General features: G+C 38.9%; 2 protein-coding genes across 2 annotated transcripts in view; both read left to right on the top strand.

The window, feature by feature from the left end:
* The window catches only part of LOC148731466 (uncharacterized), a 424,262-nt gene that overhangs the window by 73,566 nt on the left and 327,426 nt on the right, over positions 1-23,270 (top strand). The gene's annotated exons all lie outside the window — the stretch shown is intronic.
* Positions 1,979-16,325, top strand: LOC148731484 (scavenger receptor cysteine-rich domain superfamily protein-like). Its single transcript, XM_088760766.1, has 4 exons — positions 1,979-2,395; positions 10,567-10,740; positions 11,688-11,960; positions 15,994-16,325. Exons 1-4 carry the CDS (start codon positions 2,131-2,133, stop codon positions 16,323-16,325), a joined length of 1,044 nt encoding a protein of 347 aa, XP_088616892.1. The 5' UTR covers positions 1,979-2,130.

Here is a 23,270-nt window from a genome sequence, read left to right as displayed (position 1 = left end):
AACAAAAACTGTAACTGCCGTAAACCGGACACGTGCCCTATGGATGGTAACTGCAGCGTGGAGAACATAATTTACCAAGCCGAAGTAACCACGCAAACAACAAGGGAAACGTATATCGAACTTTGTGATACTCCATTCAAATTAAGATATCGAAACCACATTTACTCATTCCGTAATGAACGTTATAGAAATGCAACTGAGCTTAGTAAGCATATTTGGAACCTGAAAGACCGAAACATTGAGTACAACATTAAATGGCGCAAAGTAAAACGGGAAAGATCTTACTCAAACGTCACCAAGAATTGTAATCTGTGTTTGTGGGAGAAGTATTTTACTTTGTGTAAGCCTGAAATGTCAACCTTAAACAACCGAAATGAATTAGCATCGTCCTGTAGACACTCTGGGAAATTTCTGCTAAAAATGTCATCACATTATTAGCGCGCGCCGCACGTATCGCGCGCCACACGTTTTTTAAAAACTTTGAATGTAACCTTTTTTTTGCAAATGACTTTGAATGTAACCGCTTTTCAGGCAGTTGCCTGATCATTGCTCATGATGGAGCATGAAACTCTGAGTAGCAATTAAATGTCTTGGACTAAATAACCAAAGTCGTTGCTGATAATATCGGAAAGGTAAGGTCGAAATAATAAGGTCCTGATAAGGTCGAAAGCCAAAGAAAAGTTTGATTGGCCTTCGATTTACTATTATCGCTTTCCAAAACTTTAACTTGAGGAACTCACACGACGGAGGTTTTGCAGCTATTTTGAAACTGCACACGTCATTTTATTGAGCACGGCCGAGCTTACATAAGGATTTTGTTCATGTTGACGCAATAGGAATTAGATAGGACTAGCGCGCGCGCTATGTTATAAATATAATTATACTTCAAGATTTAGGTTATTTGAAATTTTACAGCAACTCTGAGTTTCATGCCTCTTGCGAAGCAATCGTCAGGCAACCGTCAGGCAACTGACGATTGCTTCGCAAGAGGCATGAAACTCAGAGTTGCAGTAAAAGTTCAAGTAACCTAAATGTTGAAGTATAATTATCCATAACTCTACCCCTGCTATTGAGCACTTTTTAGTAGATGATGATCTCATTCCGCTATTTTGGATATATATATATATATATATATATATATATATATATATATATATATATAAAGTGTGACTTGATTTTCGTAGAACAGTGCTCAATACATAGAAGTAGAGCGAAGTATATATTGTGGGAGGAAAAAGACAAATAAACTACAAGTTCATCCCTACAAGCCTGTTTCGTGGTCGCCCACTCATCAGGGGATTTTTTAATCCCCTGATGAGTGGGCGACCACGAAACAGGCTTGTAGGGATGAACTTGTAGTTTATTTGTCTTTTTCCTCCCACAATATATATATATATATATATATATATATATATATATATATAAATGAATAAAGGCTGATAGTTTCGAAAGAAACTGTTTGGGGCTGCGTCGGTGGGAGTAACGCAATAGTTTGGATATCTCAACAAAGTTGAAATGGTAAATTGTATATATATATATATATATATATATATATACATATATATATATATATATATATATATATATATATATAGCTCTCGCTTGGCTTTGCCTTTTGGCTACCTTGCGATTGAGCACTCTACACTGGGGTTGCCATGCACTTAGCCTTCGGGCGAAGCTCATCACCTTAGTTGTGATTTGAGCACTCGCGCATGGCAACGTGTCTGCACTTGGTCCCACAAGTGTAGCGCCCAGGCAATGGTTTATTCCAGAGCTTGGCCCAGTGTATGCACTGCACTGATGAGACCCACATAGGTCGAAACAGTGTGCACTGTCTGCAGTATATATATATATATATATATATATATATATATATATATATATATATATATATACATGTTGAGTTGGAAAAGTACGACTACGATTTCATCTCTACAAGCATATATGTGTGTGTGTGTGCGAGTGTGTGTACATTTATTCATTTATCTAATATTTTCCTTTTTTAAACAAGTTTGGAGATATTTTTTCTTATTTATTTTTTATCTTTTTACCAATCTCTCTAACCCAGTTAGGCCCGTTGTCGGCATCTTTTCCAGTCCAAAAAACAACAGATTACGCATTGGTGCCTCCATGAACCTGATTTGTACAGCGCAGCCCAGAAAGGAAGACTCAGTTTATCTCGATAGATGGGTCGATTATATCGAGTGGCACGATCCTCAAGGTAGACGTGTTGGAGCTATTTGCCGACAGCCATCAAACGTTCATGCTCACAAACCAAAACTTAGCTGCCCATTGTCGCTTAAAAAGCTGACAGTTGACCGTCCTGGCACTTACACATGTCAAGCGGGTAACGAATACAAAAACCACTGCACAAAGAGATCAGTGTGGATAACTGGTATGGAACCCTATCATTCCTTTATATAACTGCAATCATCATACGTTTCTTAAAGCGACAGTGGGTGTCGTGCACTGCGTTTTGCGGCAGCGGAAAATAAATATTTTCAAGTTGCTTAGTGCTTAAACACGAAACTCCAAATAATACTTGAATATTATTTTCTTTTACCGCTAGTATCCTATTCCCACTAGAGATATTTATTCCATAATACTTTTTCCCTTTTTGACACTACGGTAAGATTAACAGACGCTCCGAAGCACCAACGTGTTGATATAGGGGCAAATGTAACTTTCAACTGCACCGCAGAAGGTAGTCCTTTTAGACCAACCGTCTTATGGTTCACGAGCCGCGATGTAATTTCTATACAATCCAGTTCAAGTTTGAAGGTCATTGAAAAATCGCTGGACGGAAACAGTATGCAAAGTCAGCTCTTAATTACGAGAGTGAATAACTAGATTTTTGGCCAATATGGATGTGTGGCAGAAAACAGCAATGTTGATTATAAAGCTCTATCTTCGTGGGCGTGGGCTCTTTTAACCAAGACAGATTCAGGTGAGTTTTGCATATGCCCAAGGGTTTATTTCCCTCGTCATGTTCAAGTTGAAAACCGTTGAAGTCTTTCACTTGACTGTCAACGCATTCCCTTTATGTTAAGAAGACGTTACCGCACCTGTGCGCACGCGACTTACACGCGCATGCTTTCCAAATTTTAAGTTAAAATGTTGTTAGCAAATCACGAAGACCTTTCATTTTTGACGCGTGTAAGATTCTTAGAGAGGAGTTGAAAGTTTTGAGTTTTCTAGTGGCAATTTGTTTGGCGGTGGTTGGTGTTTACCGTGAGTTACCAGGCTGTGTTACCAATAAACGCGTTTGTTTAATTTCCGTTTCGTTTCCGAACGTATTTGGCGACCACGATGAGAGCAAGGGTGTGAGCTATTATATTTTTTGAGGTTTCGTTTGCGAGTTGAGGTTTGGAGTTGAGTGCTATGGCTACCGAATCCGAGAATGGCGAAGCTATTAAAGTTTACTGAGAAAAAACCTCAAAACTCGACCAACTGGAGTCGACAAACAGAAGCAAAAGGACGTTCTGTTGATAGAGACCAAGAAAAGAAAACGCAAGGCAAAGACAAAATTGACAAAGTCAGACATAGTTGGAAAAACTATGCTTAAAAGATTCAGAGATAACGGACATGGAAATTGTGATTGAACAGCTGTGGGCAGCCCTAGAGGACGCACATGAGATGTTAGAGGAACTGATCGCGTTCTATGTGGAAGTCGAAGAGGAAGCTGCAGAGAAAGAAGCATTTGAAGAGTCTGAAACGATCGAAAGAGATGTACAAAGAACGATCGAAGAGAGTCAAAATGTAATCAAAGTCGGCGCGTCCAAAATTCACGGTAGCCACGAAGACCGAAACCGATATTTGAAGCCGTTAACAGTTCCGGCGTTCAGTGGTGACAAGAGAAAGTTTGAAGATTTTTTAGCCCTTTTACAAGTCTCAAAGCTTATAACAACACGGCAGAAAAAATGCTAGGTAAGAAAAAGAAAAAAGCAAACCATGGATCAATCAAGCTTCTTAGTCAACGGTCGAAGAGAGAAAACACCTAAAGATCCAAATGGAAAACGCAAAGTCAAAGAGGATCCAAAATCAACTCCGGGCAAAATATAAGATTAAAGACAAACAAGTTAAGAAGAACCTCAAAGAAGACAGACGGAAATGGCTCAGCGACCAAGTGGATGATGCACAAAAAGCAAAGGACATGGGCAACATGAAAACCTTGTACGAGATAACTAAATCTATCTGCAATGACAAGCCACGCAACTCCACCGCCATTAACGACAAAGAGGGGAGAACCATTACCGAAGACTCAGCCAGATTAACCCGCTAAAAAGAATACTTTGAAGAGATCCTGAACCGCGAAGCCCCAACAAACCCATTGATGATTGACGCAGATATCCCAGAAATAGAAGAAATCAATACAGAGCCCATTAGCAAAGACGAAGTTAGGCAAGGAATTAGATCACTAAAGAACGGAAAAGCAGGCGGCGTCGACAACAAAGTAGCAGAGCTTCTCATAGCAGACCTGGAAATATCGAACCAAAAGCTACACGGAACAATTCAATTAATGGGCGAAGAAGAACGAGCCCCCTTAAAATGGTTAAAAGGGTTAATCATCAAGCTACCCAAGAAAGGAAACCTAAGGGACTGAACCAACTGGCAAGGTATAACCTTACTCATTATTGGGAACAAAGTCCTAGGCAAAATTCTCGCGGAGCGCATGAAGCCAGGAAGAGATGTGAAACTACGTGAAGAACAAGCCGGGTCTCACCAGGGACGAAGTACCACCGAACAGATATTCATATTACGCAACTTTATCGAACAGACACATGAATGGCAAGCCTCCCTGATCCTGAACTTCATCGACCGCGAGAAAGCATTTCATTCGTTATATAGGGACAGCCTTTGGGATATTATGAAGCTGTATGGAATACCGAGTAATCTCATCAGAATAATCCAACTCCTTTACCAAGATTCCAAATCTGCAGTCCTTGATGGAGGTCAAGTATCCGAATGGTTCCAAGTAAAAACGGGCGTCAAGCAAGGTTTTCTAATGTCAGGCTTCTAATTCCTCTTGCCATCGACTGAATAATGCAAGAGACAACCAATCTAGCAAAGACAGGCATCAGATGCAAATTCACCAGTCAGCTAGAAGACCTAGACTACGCGAATGATATCGCTCTGGTCTCAACCAATCACGAACAGATGCAAAAGAAGACAGATAAGCTGACAGAAGCAGCTGAGAAAGTGGGACTCAACATTAGAAAATCGAAAACAGCTATGTGAGCTTATAATTTAGATATATATACTTTTTACTCAAATACTGTAACATAAGATATATATTTTTTATCTCGTGAGGAAATAAAGACTACTACTACTACTACTACTACTACTACACGCATACTGAAAATTAATTGCAAGAACAACAACTCGATCAAATTCCAAAGCGGTCAAGACGTCCAGGAAACAAACGACTTCACTTATCTTGGAGCATGTGTAAGTGCGGATGGGGGAGCAGATAAGGACATAGAGAGCGGACTTTGTAAGGCCAAGACAGCATTCAAGAAGTTGAGAAAAGTGTGGAGCTCCAAGCAATATAGTAAAAAGACCAAGATTAAGCTATTCAACACCCTCGTAAAACCGTTCCTTTTTTAGGGAAGTGAAACATGGAAGACAAATGCTAAAGATTATGAGAAACTTGATTCCTTTCAGTACCAGTACCTGAAGAGAATTCAAGGTATATTTTGGCCGTACATCATTTCAAAGGACGAATTACCAAAAGAAACCGGATCCGCGCCGATGAGCATAGAAGTCAGCGAAAAGAGGTGGAAGTTTCTTGGACATGTCTTGGAGATGCCGCAAGACCACCACTGCGTAATAGCCCTCACATAGTCACCAGACGGTAAGAGGAGGTGGGCAGGCCCAAAACAACCTGGAGGCGATGTTTTCATCTTGAAAATGAACATTTTATCCATGAACAGGAACAATATTAAAAACTATCTAACTGCAATCAGATATTAGCTCTTCTAATAGGAACTTAATAAGACACCACACACGAAAAACCAGCTAAATTTCCTAAGCCACACACCTACGCGTTGCGGGCCCATTCTTTCTCTCGCTGCGGCGAAATGATCGGTAGCCGGTGAGGGTTTTCAAATCACTAAATGACGGGCAGTCTGATATTTTGCTCAGAGTTAAAGAATCAAAGAAACCCATCTAGTTGAGACGATCACATGTCGCTTAGGAACTGCTTGTAGACTATTTGTAGAGTATTACTAGTTGTTAAAAGGAAATGTACAAAAATATCGATGAAATCGCGGCCACGGTCAAAAATGAAATCTACCTCCATTTTCAATTTTTAGGTAACTATTAACAAGTTTTCAATGGTTTCGAGTCTTAATTTTCAAAGTAACTTGGAATTTCGGAAATATTTGAGAAAATCGAAATCGCGCTCCACATGGCCAAAAATAGCTGTTTAAATTAGCCAAAATAAGCATTCGCAAGAATATCCTCGCGTCGTTGGTGCAATACATAGCATCGAAAATTAATAATCCATGTCAAAAGTAGAAGTATTAGGCACTTTATCGATGCCTGTTTTTTGGTTGTAGGTTATACTGTACTTCTCCCGACGAAAAACACAATCTTTAGTGGTGATTTGACAATAGCCTGAGTAAACACAGATTTATCGTCTACAGTCGAACCTCAATTATCGGACCTCGATTATCCGGACCTCGATTATCCGGACCTCGATTATCCGGACTATTCGATTATCCGGACTTTTCTCTCTGGTTCCAATTTTCTCATGAATATTAATTAGTTGTGATCGTGAAAACTCAAAGTCGCAAAAAGCCCGATAATCCTTTCAAAAGACTGTTGAAATAGCGTATTATCCTGTGCGCTTTTCAATATCGAGTCAAATTCACAGCCCGAATTCAGAGAGGATAATATTGCTGAGTCCATGGCCGAAATGTTGGAACATGTAGAGCAACTTGACAATTAGGAAATGCCTAATGCTCGTGATGTGAAAGACTAGCTTAATCAGCTGGAAAACGAGTTCCCGAATTCACTGCAAATGTCTGATGAAGAGATTTTAGCCACCGTTGTCGGAGATTTGACGGAAAGCGAAAGTGTATGTAGCGATGAGGAAGATGAGGGCGAAGACGAGAAACTAGTATCGACTAAAGAGGCAGCACAATGTTTCGAAAAATACTCGACGTGGAACAATATTCCAGTTGATGCTAGGAAGTAGGAGTCCCTTAGCTCCTTTAAGCGCAAGCTTAAGGAGTTTTACTATAACAGACTCTTAAATGTCTTTGATGGCGAAAATTATCGCACTTTTAAAATAATGTGTCCTAAATGTCGTCCGATAAATACCCACTCGGTTTGTAGCTGTTAGTTTCTAGTTATTGTCTTCTTCTTGTGTAAGTGTATCAGATTTAGGGGATAGAGGGGATAGGACGCTTAGTTTCTGAGGGTTGGGTTGGTATTTAAACCTAATAGGGGACTCATGTCCTATTCTTTATATACTAGTACTTTGTACAGATCCTTAAATAAATAAATAAGTGATATATAAAAAGATATTGACCCTGTGCAATTAATGCAGCTAAGACGAATGATGGATTTTGGAATGCGATCAAGCTAAAAGTCTGAAGCAAACAAACGTGGTTGAACATTTTAGACCTTTGTAAATACCTGAACTGAAAGTTTTTATTCAGTGTAAATACATACAGACTGTGTACATTTCACAATTCAAATGATGTTTTCTTTGCTGTATACTTTTGTTTACATTTCTATCGCATGAATATTCATATTTTCGATTATCCGGACTGTCGATTATCCGGATTATTTACCGAGGTCTCGACGAATCCGGATAATCGAGGTTCGACTGTAGTTACAAACCGAAATTTCGATATGTGGCCATTCCCCAATCGGGTTCATCTTATGGTTATTGAGTTCCCAAGTGCTCTTCTTCCAAGAAATGTAATGATTGGTTCGGCTTTTTTCGAGAGCGCTCTATAAAACGCCATCAAAATCTAAATATTTTCGTGAGAATTTATACTAATTAGCATATTGCAGTGTGTTGATAGACTAAGCGTATTTACGGAAAAACCGAAAACTCTGCTTTTGATTAAAAATTATTTCGCTAAACTCTGCTTTACACCCGTAACGGATAGCTTACCTGATAGAAATATAGGTTAGTTACTGTCCAACTAATGTTTTAATTTTCGGAGATTAACGTAAAAGCTCAGTTTCAAAAATAAATACGTGACGGCGTGACGCTTTTTAAAGAAGATCAAGGTTGGAACACGTAACTTAGGAAAAAACTGTGAAACGAAATCTTTGTAAATCACAAAATACTGCGACTTATTATATGTGTCGTCATTACAACTTCTACCAGGCAGCTGTTAGACGAAGTAGGTAAAAACTAACGAACTTTTACTTTGATTGGGAAGGGGAGACGGGAGTGGGCTTGGCTATCTGACATTTTTGGAAGGGAGTTTAATATCAAGGAACGCCTTTAGCACCTTAAACAGCACACGAGTTGCATTTAGTCAACAATGAAAACTGAACTGGCGGGCTCAAAGATGTGACTGGAACACATTTTTCTTTAAATGACAGGTACGTCTGTGGTGTGTTGAGGAGAGGTTTATGACCACACTCCATGTAAAGAATTGAAAATATTCCTCAAGTGTTTCGTTCTGAACGCTGGGATTGAAGTCCCATTCTTAGGCGATTGCTTATCGCTTACTCTCAGTATCATCCGTATATTATTAGTCTTTAGGAGACAGACTCAGCTGTGGCACTGTAATATAAACTCCAAAAATGCTTTGTTCACTACCAAAAGAAAGAAGTATCTTAAGGGACGTAGAAAGACCAAGACCAAGACCAGAGCAGAGTTGAAGAAATGCAGCTGCTAATATCACTGGTGGGTACTTTAAAGATTTAGACTGATGACACCTACATTTCCTCAAAAACTCCTCAATTCGGCTCGGGCATGGGGCTTTTTTAAGTCCCTTAATATCACTGGTAGGGATTTCAAAGTTCAGGCAAATTCTGTCGAGCATTAGGAGTAAAGGCAGATGTGCTGTCGTTTAGTTTCTAGTGTGCCAATGTTGTAGCTTTGGATCACTTTCAAACTGCTCCTTCAGTCTAACGGCGTAACCATGTACAGCTTTGTCCAACCAATGCGATGGGCACTAAAGGCAAGCAAATCGTCAAGAGCGCGATTCAACGAGAAGCAGGAGAATTTCAGCGGCCTTAGAGGAGATAACATCCAACCTTCCCATCCCATTAGCTTCGACAACTACAACCTATGTGAGATGATGGAACGAGCCAAGTTGCCGACATTTGCCAAGTCAAGGCAGAATTTGCCTCAACTTTGAAATCCCCACCAGTGATATTAAGGGACGTAAAAAACCCCATACTTAAGCCGAATTGAAGAGTTTTTAAAGAAATGTAGGTGCCATCAGTCTTAATCTCTGAAGTGGCCACCAGTGATATTAGCTGACACATTTCTTAAAAAAAACTCTTCTACTCTGCTCTGGTATTAGTCTTTTTACGTCCCTTAAGATACATCTCTCTTTTGGTAGTGAACGTAGGACAAGGCATTTTTGGAGTTTATACTACAGTGCCACAGCTGCCTCTGTCTCCTATAGACTAATAGTATATGGATGATACTGAGATTAAGCGATGAGCAATCGCCTGAAACTAAGACATTAGCCCCAGCGTTCAGAACGAAACACTTGGGAAATGCGGCTTTTATGGACTGTGGTCATAAACCCATCCTCAACACACCACAGACGTATCTGTCATTTAAAGAAAAATGTATTCTATTCAAAATTTTTGAGCCCGCCAGTTCAGTATTCCATGTTGGCTAAATGCAAATCGCGCGCTGTTTAAGGTGTTAACGGCATTTCGTCTTATTAAACTCGCTTCCAAATGTCAGATAGCCAAGCCCACTCCTGTCTCCCCTTCCCAATCAAAATAAAAATTCTATATTTTTTACCTACTTCATCTAACAGCTTCTTGGTAGAAGTTGTAATAACGACACATATAATTAGTCGTAATATTTGCGATTTGCAAAAATTTCATTTCACAGTGTTTCCGTAGTTCCGTATTGGAGTTTTGAGCTTCTTTAAGAAGCGTCACGCCGTCACGCATTACAGTTACAAGTCTTCGCGTTCGACCGAATATTTCTAAAACTGAGCTTTTGCTTTATCTCCGAAAACGAAATCAGTAGTTGGACAGTAACTGGACTACATTTCTATCAGGTAAGTTATCCGTTACGGGTGTAAAGCAGAGTTTGGCAATATGATTGAATCAAAAGCAGAGTTTTCGGCTTTTCCGTGAATACGCTTAGTCTAAATTACTGAGGTTTTTCAAACTCGATATACTTCGATGAATTATATGCAAACTCTACAACATCGTTTCTTACCAAATAAATGAGACTACTACAGCCAAAGATTAGCTTGAGCATTCAAAGTAATGATAGTGAAATGTCGAAATATAGACTGTGCCCCTGTCGTACATACCGCAATTTGTTAAATGATCTCAATATATCGTCTATGGTTGTTTCTCATATGCGGTTATTTGCAACATTGTATTTTTTTTCAGTCGATGGTGGCTGGGGCAAGTGGAACTCATGGAGTATCTGTACCAAGCCAGTTGGTGGTATACAAACAAGGGAAAGAGAATGTACTAATCCAGAACCAGCATTTTTGGGTAAACACTGCGATGGGAACAGAGCACAGCTGAGAGAATGTAGCAACACGTCCAGTTGCCATGAAGGTAACATATAAGATTCTCAGTGCTATGTGATTTCGGTGGAAGGAAAGTCTTTGACAAAAACAAAATACATGAATACACGAATAGAAATTAAAATAACAATGGATTCGGGGAAAATTCTTGCTTTGAACCTAAATCACACACTATAATTTAGGTAAGTATATAAAAAAGACAAATCATTAAAAGTAAGGATTTCATTATAAGTCACACATCCTTAATGATTTCATCAAAATTGTACATGTGCAAAACTCACCATGTGCTTTACGAGAGAAAAAAAGATAAAAATTGTTCCATGTACAGAAACTGTCAATTTACAATTTATTGAAAGCTATAGAGTATGCTCGTTCTAAAATCTCTTCTCCTCTTCTATTCAGTATAGTATTTATCACAACGATGCTTATGAGGCTCCTATTTTTGTTAGAAAACTTTTTCATGCCCGTTTAACTCAACCTCGATGGCGTCATCATTTCTGATCACTGAGAAACGAGTTTTCCCCAAATTTGAAATACTTAGATGCTTCCTATGGCATACAAGGAGAAGTCTAAGGACATGAATTCATAATCAGCTGGATAATTTTAATCGGTAAACATCATTATCTTTGTAAATAGAATAAGAAAAATTGTAAATTTTGAGCTCGGCATAGAAACAGAGAGAGCTGTTTTTCGTCTTGTCTCGAGAGTAGGACAAAGAAAAATTTTGAGTCCCCTTTTGGATTGAAATCTGAGACCTACGGACTCCGCGCTCTGATGCTCTATTACTAACCACAGGTGAGCAAGGCCCAATGTGAAGTCTATGTATAACACGCGTCCTGCTGGCTGCTCGGGCGTCTGTTATTATTTTGATTTTTTCGGTCATTATTATCGATGTTATTTCATTACCATAAGACAATTAGCGCTGCAAAAATAAAATAAACTAAATATCTAAATTTATTTTTGTTAAATTTTTTGAAGCATTTCCGCTGCGTTTTAACACAGAGAAGAACCCGTTTGTTGGAATGGAAATATACACGAACAGCAGCTGGCAAAAGCTTTGTACCAGTCAATGGGATGAAGCTGATTTAAATTTAACCTGCATGGCCATGGGCTACTATAACAACGGTGTTTATGCCAACGACACATGGTATGCAGAAAGAGGCAACGCCTCGAAGAAATCCATCTACCACAACTGCACCACTCCAACTACATGTCAAAAAAACCTGGCAAAGAAACACCAATTTTGCAAAGGTAAGAATGAATTGTACACATGTAATATTTTCGTGATCCCATTTTCCGAATTCGGTAACATGATAAACTTCAAGTACATTGACAGAGAGGTAAAGTGCCTGAAAAAATTAGTTTTTCGTCTCCGAGGATTGCTCAGATACACGAGAGGTATAAAAATTGAAAATTTTACCACAACTGCCAATAATTTTGCAATCTGATCAACCAATGTGTTGCGGACTCCCTCGACTGCGCCTCTTGAGTCTTCACACCACTGTCAATTAGTTAAATTTAACCGTTCTCTAAAGTTCTAGTTAGATTCTTAAAGGATAACTATTGAATAACTGCTGAAACAAGAACTTAGGCTATCATGCATTTAGGGCTCATAAACGTTACAGTTACCCCGACATAATTGCGATAACCGAAACATGGCTTCATGAGGGAATAGCCGACAACGAAATCCTTCCATCTTCATATAATGTTCTTCGAAATGACCGTGGAAGTAGGGGTGGCGGTGTACTTTTAGCCGTTAAATCTAATATATCATGCTCAAGACGTCCTGATTTGGAAGAAGATATTTGCGAACTCTTATGGGCCGAAATTCCACTGAAAAATTCTGGATCGTACTTCCTAGGAGTATTCTACCGCCCTCTTTCAAGTGACATGAACTATCTAGAAGGCCTTAAAAGGTCACTAGAAAAAGTTACAGTGGTATCCGATCACACTAATGTTGTTCTTTTGGGTGACTTTAATTTTCCGGATATTGATTGGGACTTGATATGCCCTTCTCAACCAAATGTCTTATCAGACTATTTCTGCGATAATATTGTGAACTTCTATGGTTTCTCTCAATTGATCGACGAGCCTACGCGTCAAGATGCTATCCTAGACCTTGTGATATCTAATCGTCCAGAATCACTTAAAAACATCCAAATTTTGGACGGAATTGGCTCTTCAGACCACAATGTTGTCTCTCTCAAGTTGACATGCTAAGTCACTCGTCCATATCAACGACCAAAACAAATCTTTGACTACAAAAATGCTAATTGGGATAACTTTCGTCTTGAACTATCAAATATCCCATGGGACGCTATATTGAACGACAATGACACAATGGAAGAGGTTTGGTTAAATTGGAAGTCTGCATTCTTTAAAGCCATTGAAAACAACGTTCTTTCGAAGAAAATAAAATCAAGACAAAATGTGCCCTGGATCACTTCTGATATACGCAAGCTTTTCCACAAAAGAAAACGCCTTTGGAAGAAAGCCAAATCTACCCAGCTTGAAGTTGATTGGAATAAATATAAATCGTTAAGGAATAAAGTTAAATCGGAACTTAATAAGAGTTATTACCAACATGTTCACTCATTAATTGATTCCAAAAACCCTAAACGCTTCTGGTGTTTTATAAAATCCAAAACGAAAAACAAATCAATACCTGTCACTATGAAATGGTCGGATCGTGGTGTCTCGGCTTCTACTGGCAAGGACAAAGCAGAGTTATTTTGCAAATTTTTCGCGTCGGTGTTTACCCGCCCTGACCCAGCTACCGATGTCGATGAGGATGCCCATTCACATGGTTCAGGCTTCGTTATACCAGATCTCATGTGCTCTAGTGCTAATGTGGGAGAGCTTTTGCTTACCCTTGATGTGAATAAAGCCACTGGCCCGGATGGTTTGTCTGCACGTTTGCTCCGGGAGGCAGCCTCTGTAATTTCTGATCCACTGTCAAAGTTATTCAATATGTCTCTGAATAGAGGAAAACTACCTCGTGACTGGAAGTCTGCCAACATCACCCCAGTTTACAAAAATGGTGGTAAAGAATATGTTTCTAACTATCGTCCAATTTCTCTAACATCGCTTGTAGTTAAGACCCTAGAGAAGCTAGTCACAAGACATATTATGGCTCATCTAGAAGATCATGACTTGTTAAGCCCTCATCAATATGGCTTTCGAGCTGGTTTCTCCTGCACATCCCAACTTATTCGCCTATTTCACTCCTGGGCATCAGCCTTAGATAAAAACAAAACATCAGATGTCGTCTTCTTGGACTTTGAGAAAGCGTTTGACTCAGTCCCACACAAACATCTTATCTCTAAGCTTGGCCGATATGGTATCAATGGTCAGATTCTCGAGTGGCTAGGTGATTTCCTGCAAGATCGTTTCCAACGTGTTGTTCTGGAAGGTGAAAGCTCAGACTGGTCCATGGTTTACTCTGGTGTCCCTCAGGGAAGTATTGTTGGGCCAATGTTGTTCTTGTTGTATGTCAACGATATACCTGAGAACTTATCGTGTTCAAGTGAAATGTTTGCCGATGATACTCTATTGTTTAACTCAGATCATCCATCATCTGTTCATCAACCTGTGTGTGAAAGCTTGTCTCAGATCGTAGACTGGTGTAAAAAGTGGCTTTTGAAACTTAAAGCAACTAAATCCAAATGTATGAAAATCACGAGATCTAGATCTGTAACACCTTGCTCGTACAACATCAATTCAATCCCACTGGAACAGGTTAAAACACACAAACATCTTGGAGTCATTATATCATCTGACTTATCTTGGAAACCGCATGTTCTCTCTGTTGCTGCTAAAGCAAATAAGATACTTGGCCTACTAAAGCGCACATTTGGGAAAAGCTCTGAAGCAATATCAATTGGATACAAGTCTATGGTTCGGCCAATTGTTGAGTATGCCTGTCCTGTGTGGAATCCACATCAACAATATCTTTCTGATAAGCTTGAAAGAGTGCAAAGGAATGCTTCCAGGTGGATCCTTGGTAGTTCTATCGACTATAGTGAACGTTTGAAGTATCTTGGCTGGCCAACACTCAACTCGCGTCGTGAATTTCTTAGTTTAGTGCAATTATTCAAATTCATTAATGGTTTTTCAAGAGTAGACTTATGTAATTACTTAACTTTCTCCAATAGTCGGACGAGATCTACCAACAATGTCACAATCTAGACGCCTTATGCTCGAACAAATATCCTCAAGAACTCTTCTTGGTATAAATATATAAAAATCTGGAATGACTTGCCAAGTGACATAGTTAGCTCTAGCTCTGCTAGTAAGTTTAAAAAAAAACTGAAAGAACACATTTTTAAATAATATCAATAATATTGCACCAATATCCATTTATCAATTAACTTGTTTTTTCAATAATTTTTACCTTTACATTTTAGTTTTATTTTTATTGCATTTTGCTTTTATTCTGGGGGCTGCCGTCAATGAGAATTTAGTTCCTCTCTGGCTTGACCCTTTTTGCCTTTTTGCATCTCGATGTTATTTCTATTGTTATCTGTCTGTATTATTATTATTATTATTATCTTATTATTTAGGCAAATGAAGTTATTATAAATAAATAAATAAATAAATAAAAGTTCTCAAAGGAAGAGTCAGATTAATCCTTTCAAACCCTTCATTTCAGTTCCCCAAAAAATTTGCTTTCCCTTTCCTTTCCCATTTTTCTTTTTTGGGTGCGATAAAAAATTTCTAAATTTCTGGACTGCACTTACACCTATCAAAACGTCACTTCCTTGATAATAGAAGACTAATGCTTAAGAGTTTATAGTTTATCATTATGAATTTCCTTACTACACTCTCAAGTTTTAGCGTTTTTACGAAGGTTACAAAAGCATGCTTTTAAAAGTTTTAAAATACTGCAAAAAAAAAAAAGAATTAGAACCGGTTTGCTTTCAAGTTAGTGCGCTGATGAACCTTACAAGGAGAAACACACACTAGTGCTTTGCAAAAGGGTATCGTTCACCATATGTATCGCTTCAAGGAGACTAAACAATATCCAATCTAAAAGTCTTGATCCACACTGGTAAACAAATGAAAACTGCAACGTCGTAACTATTATTTTCCGAACCAATGAAACGTAGCCTGACGGAAATTACAATTTAAAACATTGAGAATTTAGAAAACACGATCACAAAATTAGCATTAACTACTAATTCACCTCTGATTTATGGCCATTCGTAATGTTGTAGGAGTTTCTCATTCCCATAATTAGTGGATTCCATCCTAATTTGTAATTTTTTTTTGGGAATTTCCTTAGTTCCTGTTCGCTTGAATGGTGCAAATATGGAGTATGGAGGAAGAGTGGAAGTATTTTACGAGGGTAAATGGACAAAGATCTTCAGGAAAGGATGGGATTTAGACGATATCAAAGTTATTTGTCGTCAACTTGGCTTTGAGGAGGCTTTGGCGAAATTCATTGGTTCAGACCTAAAGGATGAGGGAATTCCTTTTGCAATGTCAGATGTCTCTTGCAATGGAGATGAGCCAGAACTCGCATCTTGTGCTCGTATTGATGGAAAGTTTAATATCACGCCTCAATATTTATCACATGTCAAGGGTTCTCAGGCGTTGTGTCAACCAAGTAAGTAGTTCATTCTAAAGCTCGAATCATGATTTTGTCATCCTGTTTTGTCTCTCTTCCACCCTGAAAAGTTTCAGAATAAAGGAAAATCAGATAAAAATTCGGATCTATAGATCACCTCTTTTCTAAAGAGTGCCTGCTGAAGTACGGTTTGCGAAAAAGCATATATTTTTTTCGCAGATTTTAAACTTAAGATAAAGATATGACTCAAACAGGGGATAACATGACTTGGTTTAGGGTAAAATGACTACGCTTAGTGGTGATTTTACTTGGTCTAAGATAAATGATTCAAGGGACTTAAGCTAGGGCTCAAATGACTTTTACAGGGGTATCAATGGCTGTTTTCTGAATTTCATTATTTTGTAAGGGGTTACCTTGGCCTTAGAGAGGCTTCACGACTTTTAAATTTGGGTGTAACATAAATTGACAACGATTGACATGACTTTGTGTGAAGTTATATAAGTTGGTCTAATATAATGTACAGAGAATCTAAAAATCTGTCAATTTAACCATTGGTATTGGTAAATATATTTGTCTTTTCATTCTCTACCTGTAATGTTATTTAAGATGAGATTATTTTTTTTATAACATCCTCTAACTGAACTATTTCTTGCAGAGAACAAAAAACTGTTGAAAAAAGAAGAAATCTATTTTGATATTGGCACCAAGGAAAAGCTTCAATGCTCAGTAAAGAATGAAACCAGTTATGCAAGATGGACCATTGCTGGTGAAAAGCTGAAGAATAAAACAGAAAACTCTACGTCTCAAAGAATCAGGATTACAGAAACTGGTGAACTGATCATTGGTAAGGTGCAGTTGTCTGATGCAGGACTATACGAATGCTACAGATTGGAATATGTTCGATATTACATTGTCTACATTAATGGTAAGAAAACATCTTTTCAGCTTGCAGAGATACAGTTATATGCTAAAAATGCTGGTTAATGACGGGTAAGATCAGTATACTACTGACCTTTTAATAGTACTTGTGGTGTCCTGTGGACATCCGGGACTATATACAGTGGTCAGGTGACCGAGAGAGTGTGCGTGTATGTGAGAAAGAGCGGGAGTTCGAAGGGTGACCATGTGCTGTTCGAGTTATTGGCCTTAGTGGCTTCTAGGAATATTACAGTACTGCTATGATGTTGATGATTCTTATCACTTATATTGACAGCAAGATTTACTAAGGACACGCTAAAAAAACAAAATTTGACTGCGGGAGAACCTGATATTATAAGGTGCAGTGCCGAGGGAGAACCAAGCCCACAGATATCTTGGAGTAAAAAAGGAGAAAAGTCCTTAGGCCAAGGACGATTCACTAAATTATCCAATGGCAGCCTACATATTAGCCTTGTACAGCCTGAAGATAGTGGGACATTCATTTGTACAATGAGTCAAATTAAAGGACCAAAGAGGGTCACCAGCATTGATAAAAACATAATTGTGACAGTTATGGGTGAGTAACCAAGAAGGGTAATGTAAAGAACGTCAGGCATTTATATCAGTTCCTAAAAAGTGATTGTTACTTAACCAAATCAAGTTTAAAGTATTTTCGCAGTCCACATCTGCAGCCATGCGAGGTGAAACCATATCATAATATATTGTTGACTTTAATTGTTTGAAAAAGGTATCGTGTTTAAATAATTATAGTTGTTAATTCCGTAAGCCGATCGTTGTAACGCAAAGCAGTGCCTTTCGATGAGATTTATAGTTTCTTTATAAGCTGGTCATGTGCGAAAAACGGCTTCGGCTGATTAAACGGTGCGTTTTCTTTCTGTATTAAGTATAATCGTTTTTCTAACGATGCAATTACTTCGGATGTGGATCGCGACGCGTTGACTGAATGCTGCGCGTTAGTGTCACTTGAAACTACGACAATGGCGAGGGATTTGTTTGTTTTGCCTCCTCGATTAGCCGAACGGAAGGCGTTTGGTTGTAAAAATACTGTAGGACGCTGTCGACGCTCTCCCAATGAAAGATGGTTAACGTATCAACTACATAGTGCTTCCGGATCCTTGGCTTGTAGGATGATGACGTTATCGCTTCTTTCCAAAACTCCCTATGTACTGTAAAGGTTAGCAGTTACTGTGGAAACCGGACTCCCCGTCGCTGTGCCTTCTATCTGCTCATAAATTGGTCCGTTGAAATGGAAGACTACTATTAACAGATCTTCAGGCCAAATTAAAGAGGTCTGCGATCTGAAAACAAACAAAGAAACAAACAAAAGGACATTATAATTATAATCAAGTGCTAATGTTATCATGTAACGTTCTAGTACTTACGGCAAGGCTGTTGGTATTTTTGGTAATTTGGTTATACTAACTAAGTTGAAATTGTAAATTAGCCACCGTAAAGAGTTAAAAGGCCTACGCTCTGACCATTAGCCCTTTATCAGAGCGAAGAGGAGAATTGTGGGTTGTGCGCGCGTTTATATGCAGATAGTGGAGTTACGCTATTGGTGGGAACATGGTGACGAGAAAAACACGAATAAATAAGTAGAATGAAAAGGTTTCGTTGATACTTATGGGATTAACAGTGCCGTTTTGTGATGAAATTTTGTGGGCCGAGGCCAGGAACGTGTTCGATAATTGAGTCAGTTTGCTAGACATAACGTCTCGTATGGATGTGACGGGGGTTTATCGCAATGACGCGATGCTGAGACAAATAACTGAAGGAGTGAGGATAAATAATGTGAACGAAGACTCGCTTATGAACTCCAAGAACGAATGGAACTTTTTTCAAATCCCACGAGCTGTGATTGATACATCATGACCGCTTACATGAAGCCTGGAAGAAGTGTGGACATTTCAGAGTCACTTATATGAACAATTATTTATGAGTATTTTAAACATGGCGGAGTACTACTGATGAGGATCATAATTGATCGAAATCGATTTGGAATTCCGCTACATTTTTACAAGTGACTTTTTATATACCATTTTACACGTTTTTACAGTTTTTACAATTCTTGTATTCGTTTTATAGTAGTTTTTAGTGCGTCGAACGTGACTACGAGACGTTATGTCTAGCAAACTGACTCAAGTGCCGTTTTGAAATACTAACTTTAAGTTCAAGAGTTTTGCAGCTTTCCTAGCTTTCTAAATGTAAAAAGAGATGGCAGACTGCCATACATACATACATACATATGTTAATTGACCACTCCCAATGGGGGCTTTTCAGGGCCAATTCCCACCCAGCAACCACCCCAGGGGAGGACATCCATCACACAGTAATCTCGTGCATGGGAAATTAACGCCTCTTACCCCTAATCCTGCAGGAGACGGGACCTCCATTTATTCGTCCCTATACGAGAAGACTAAAATATCTAACCATTTCTTGATATAGAAAGGTAGCATATTCTTCTCACTTTTTTTAAGACCTTGAGTGTTGGTACGGCCGGGGCTCGAACCCTCGACCTCCCGCACGACAGTCCAGCGCTCTATCCATTGAGCTAACTGGGAGGAAGTTATTTGCTCCTTAGAATGATTAGGTAGATTAAAATGTCTGTCGACTGCTTTTAATGAGCCCTTTTCATTGCTTCCTACGTTGCGAAGATGTTCTTGGAATCGGTCACTTAGACATCTTCCTGTTTCGCCGATGTGTATCTTTTTGCAATAAGTGCAAGTTATGCAATAGATGACATGAGAAGAAGTGCACGTGAAGTAATAAGTAATCCTACTGACTCATTTGGGTCCCAATGTTTTCTCAGCGTTGGAAATGAAAGGAGAAGTTTTGCTACGTGCGCGAGAGTATTTAAAAGTTCTAGGTTGGTCATTAGTTTGAAAAGAACTTCTGACCAAAAAGTTGCTCATCTTTTTGTCACGTTTGAATGACAATACTGGAGGTTTCAAAAAGATAGTGCCAATCTTTGGATCATTTTGAGGTCATTTATAGTTATTTTAGAATAATGGATTTAACTGAGTGGTTGCGCGGGTGAATGAAATGCGGTCGGAATTTTCCTCCTGTGACGGTAGTAGTGCTGATTGTTGATCAATAATTTGGGCGCGGTGGTGACCGGCTTGAAGGACAGAAACAGGGTAACCACGTTTTTCGAAAAAGTGGCACGTTGCCTCTAAATTTCCTAAAATTGTCGAAAAATATCGGAGTCATCACTACCTAAGCGACAAAGTCTTAGCAACTGAGAAAAGGGAATGGAATTCTTGACATGAGCTGGATGCGAAGATAAATACAACAAGCAACTATGAAAATATGTAGGTCTGTACCCAAAAGAGGGGTTTAACCACTTTATATTTATTTTGCCTTGTAACTCCTGACTCGGTCCAAGATGGTCTGTGAGAATGAAGATAAAATTTGCACAAAATAAGGCCAGAAATATCAATGAGATTTCAAACTCAAAGTCGCAAAAATCCCGATAATCCTTTCAAAAGACTCTTCAAACAGCGAATTATCCTTTGCGCTTTTCAAAATTCGGACAACATCGCGTCAAATTCTCAGCCCGAATTCAGAGAGGATAATATTGCTGAGTCCATGGCCGAAATGTTGGAAAATGTAAAACAACTTGACAATGAGGACATGCCTAATGCTCGCGATGTGAAAGACTAGCTTAATCAGCTGAAAAACGAGCTCCCGAATTCACCGCAAATGTCTGATGAAGAGATTTTAGCCACCGTTGTCGGAGATTTGACGGAAAGCGAAAGCGTTTGTAGCAATGAGGAAGATGAGAGCAAGGACGAGAAACTAGTATCGACTAAAGAGGCAGAGCAATGTTTCGAAAAATACTCGACGTGGAACAATATTCCAGTTGATGTTAGGCAGTCATAGTCCCCTAGCTCTTTTAAGCGCAAGCTTAAGGAGTTTTACTTTAACAGACTCTTGAATGTCTTTGATGGCGAAAATTTTCGCACTTTTAAAATAATGTGTCCTAAATGTCGTCGGATAAATACCCACTCGGTTTGTAGCTGTTAATTTCTAGTTATTGTCTTACTTTTGTGGAAGTGTTTTAGATTTAGGGAATAGAGGGGATAGGACGCTTAGTTTTTGAGGGTTGGGTTGGTATTTAAACCTAGTAGGGGACTCATGTCCTATTCTTTATATACTAGTACTTTGTACGAGTCCTTAAATAAATAAATAAAACGATATTGACCCTGTGCAGTTAATGCAGCTAAGTCGAATGATGGATTTCGCAATGCGATCAAGCTACAAGTCTTTGAAGCAAACAAACGTGGTTGAACATTTTAGACCTTTGTAAATACCTGAACTGAAAGTTTTTATTCAGTGTAAATACATACAGACTGTGTAGATTTCACAATTAAAATTTTTTCTTTGCTGTATACTTTTGTTTACATTTCTATCTCATAAATATTCATATTTTCGATTATCCGGACTCCCGATTTTCCGGACTATTTACTGAGGTCCCGAAGAGTCCGGATAATCGAGGTTCGACTGCAGTTACAAACCGAAATTTCCATACGTGGCCATTCCCCAATCGGGTTTATCTTATGGTTATTGAGTACCCAAGTGCTCTTCTTCCAAAAAAATGCAATGAATGGTTCGGCTTTTTTCGAGAGCGCTTTATAAAACGCCATCAAAATCTAAATATTTTCGTGAGAATCTCTACTAATTAGCATGTTGCCGTGTGTTGATTGACTAACCGTATTTACGGAAAAGCCGAGAACTCTGCTTTTGATTAAAAATTATTTCGCTAAACTCTGCTTTACACCCATAACGGATAACTTATCAGATAGAAATGTAGCCCAATTACTGTCCAACTAATGATTTCATTTTCGGAGATTAACGCAAAAGCTCAGTTTCAAAAATAAATACGTGACGGCGTGACGCTTCTTTTAGAAGGTCAAGGTTGGAACACGTAACTTTGGAAAAACTGTGAAACGAAATCTTTCTAAATCACAAAATACTGCAAATTATTATATGTGTCGTCATTACAACTTCTACCAGGCAGCTGTTAGACGAAGTAGGTAAAAACTAAGGAACTTTTACTTTGATTGGGAAGGGGATACGGAAGTGGGCTTAGCGATCTGACATTTTGGAAGCAGGTTTAATAGCAAGAAACGCCTCTAGCACCCTAAACAGCACGCGAGTTGCATTTAGTCATCAATGAAAACTGAACTGGATGGCTCAAAGATGTTGACTGGAACATATTTTTCTTTAAATGACAGGTACGTCTGTGGTGTGATGAGGAGGGGTTTATGACCACACTCCATGAAAAGAATTGAAAATATTCCCCAAGTGTTTCGTTCTGAACGCTGGGATTGATGTCCCATTTTTAGGCGATTGCTCATCGCTTACTCTCAGTATCATCCGTATATTATTAGTCCCTAAGAGACAGACTCAGCTGTAGCACTGTAATATAAACTCCAAGAATGCTTTGTTCACTACCAAAAGAGAGAACTATCTTAAGGGACGTAGAAAGACCAAGACCAGAGCAGAGTTGAAGAAATGCAGCTGCTAATATCACTGGTGGGTACTTTAAAGATTTAGACTGATGACACCTACATTTTCTCAAAAACTCCTCAATTCGGCTCGGGTATGTTGCTTTTTTAAGTCCCTTAATATCACTGGTGGAGATTTCAAAGTTCAGGCAAATTCATTCAAGCATTAGGAGTGAAGGCAGATGTGCTGTCATTTTGCTTCCAGTGTGCCAATGTTATAGCTTTGGATCACTTTCAAACTGCTCCTCCAGTCTAACGGCGTAACCATGTGCAGCTTTGTCCAACCAATGCGATGGGCACTAAAGGCAAGCAAATCGTCAAGAGCGTGATTCAACGAGAAGCAGGAGAATTATCTACTGAGTAAGTTCCTGATCAGTGAGTTAAGAGGGTAAAAAGTCAAGACCGCCTCAGTTGCTCGCTCAATGATAATCGTAAGGGACACAAATGGTTACCGGTTGCTTAAGAGCTCTGAATTCTTGACCACTCGGCAGATCAACAGTTACTTTTCCTGCTCGGCGTCTAAGCGTTCCGGCTCCACGGCCT

The sequence above is a fragment of the Stylophora pistillata genome, chromosome 5, assembly GCF_964205215.1.
Source record: "Stylophora pistillata chromosome 5, jaStyPist1.2, whole genome shotgun sequence".
Taxonomy (NCBI): domain Eukaryota; kingdom Metazoa; phylum Cnidaria; class Anthozoa; order Scleractinia; family Pocilloporidae; genus Stylophora; species Stylophora pistillata.
Note: the sequence above shows the minus strand (reverse complement) of the source record. Positions and strands in the feature narration are given on the sequence as shown.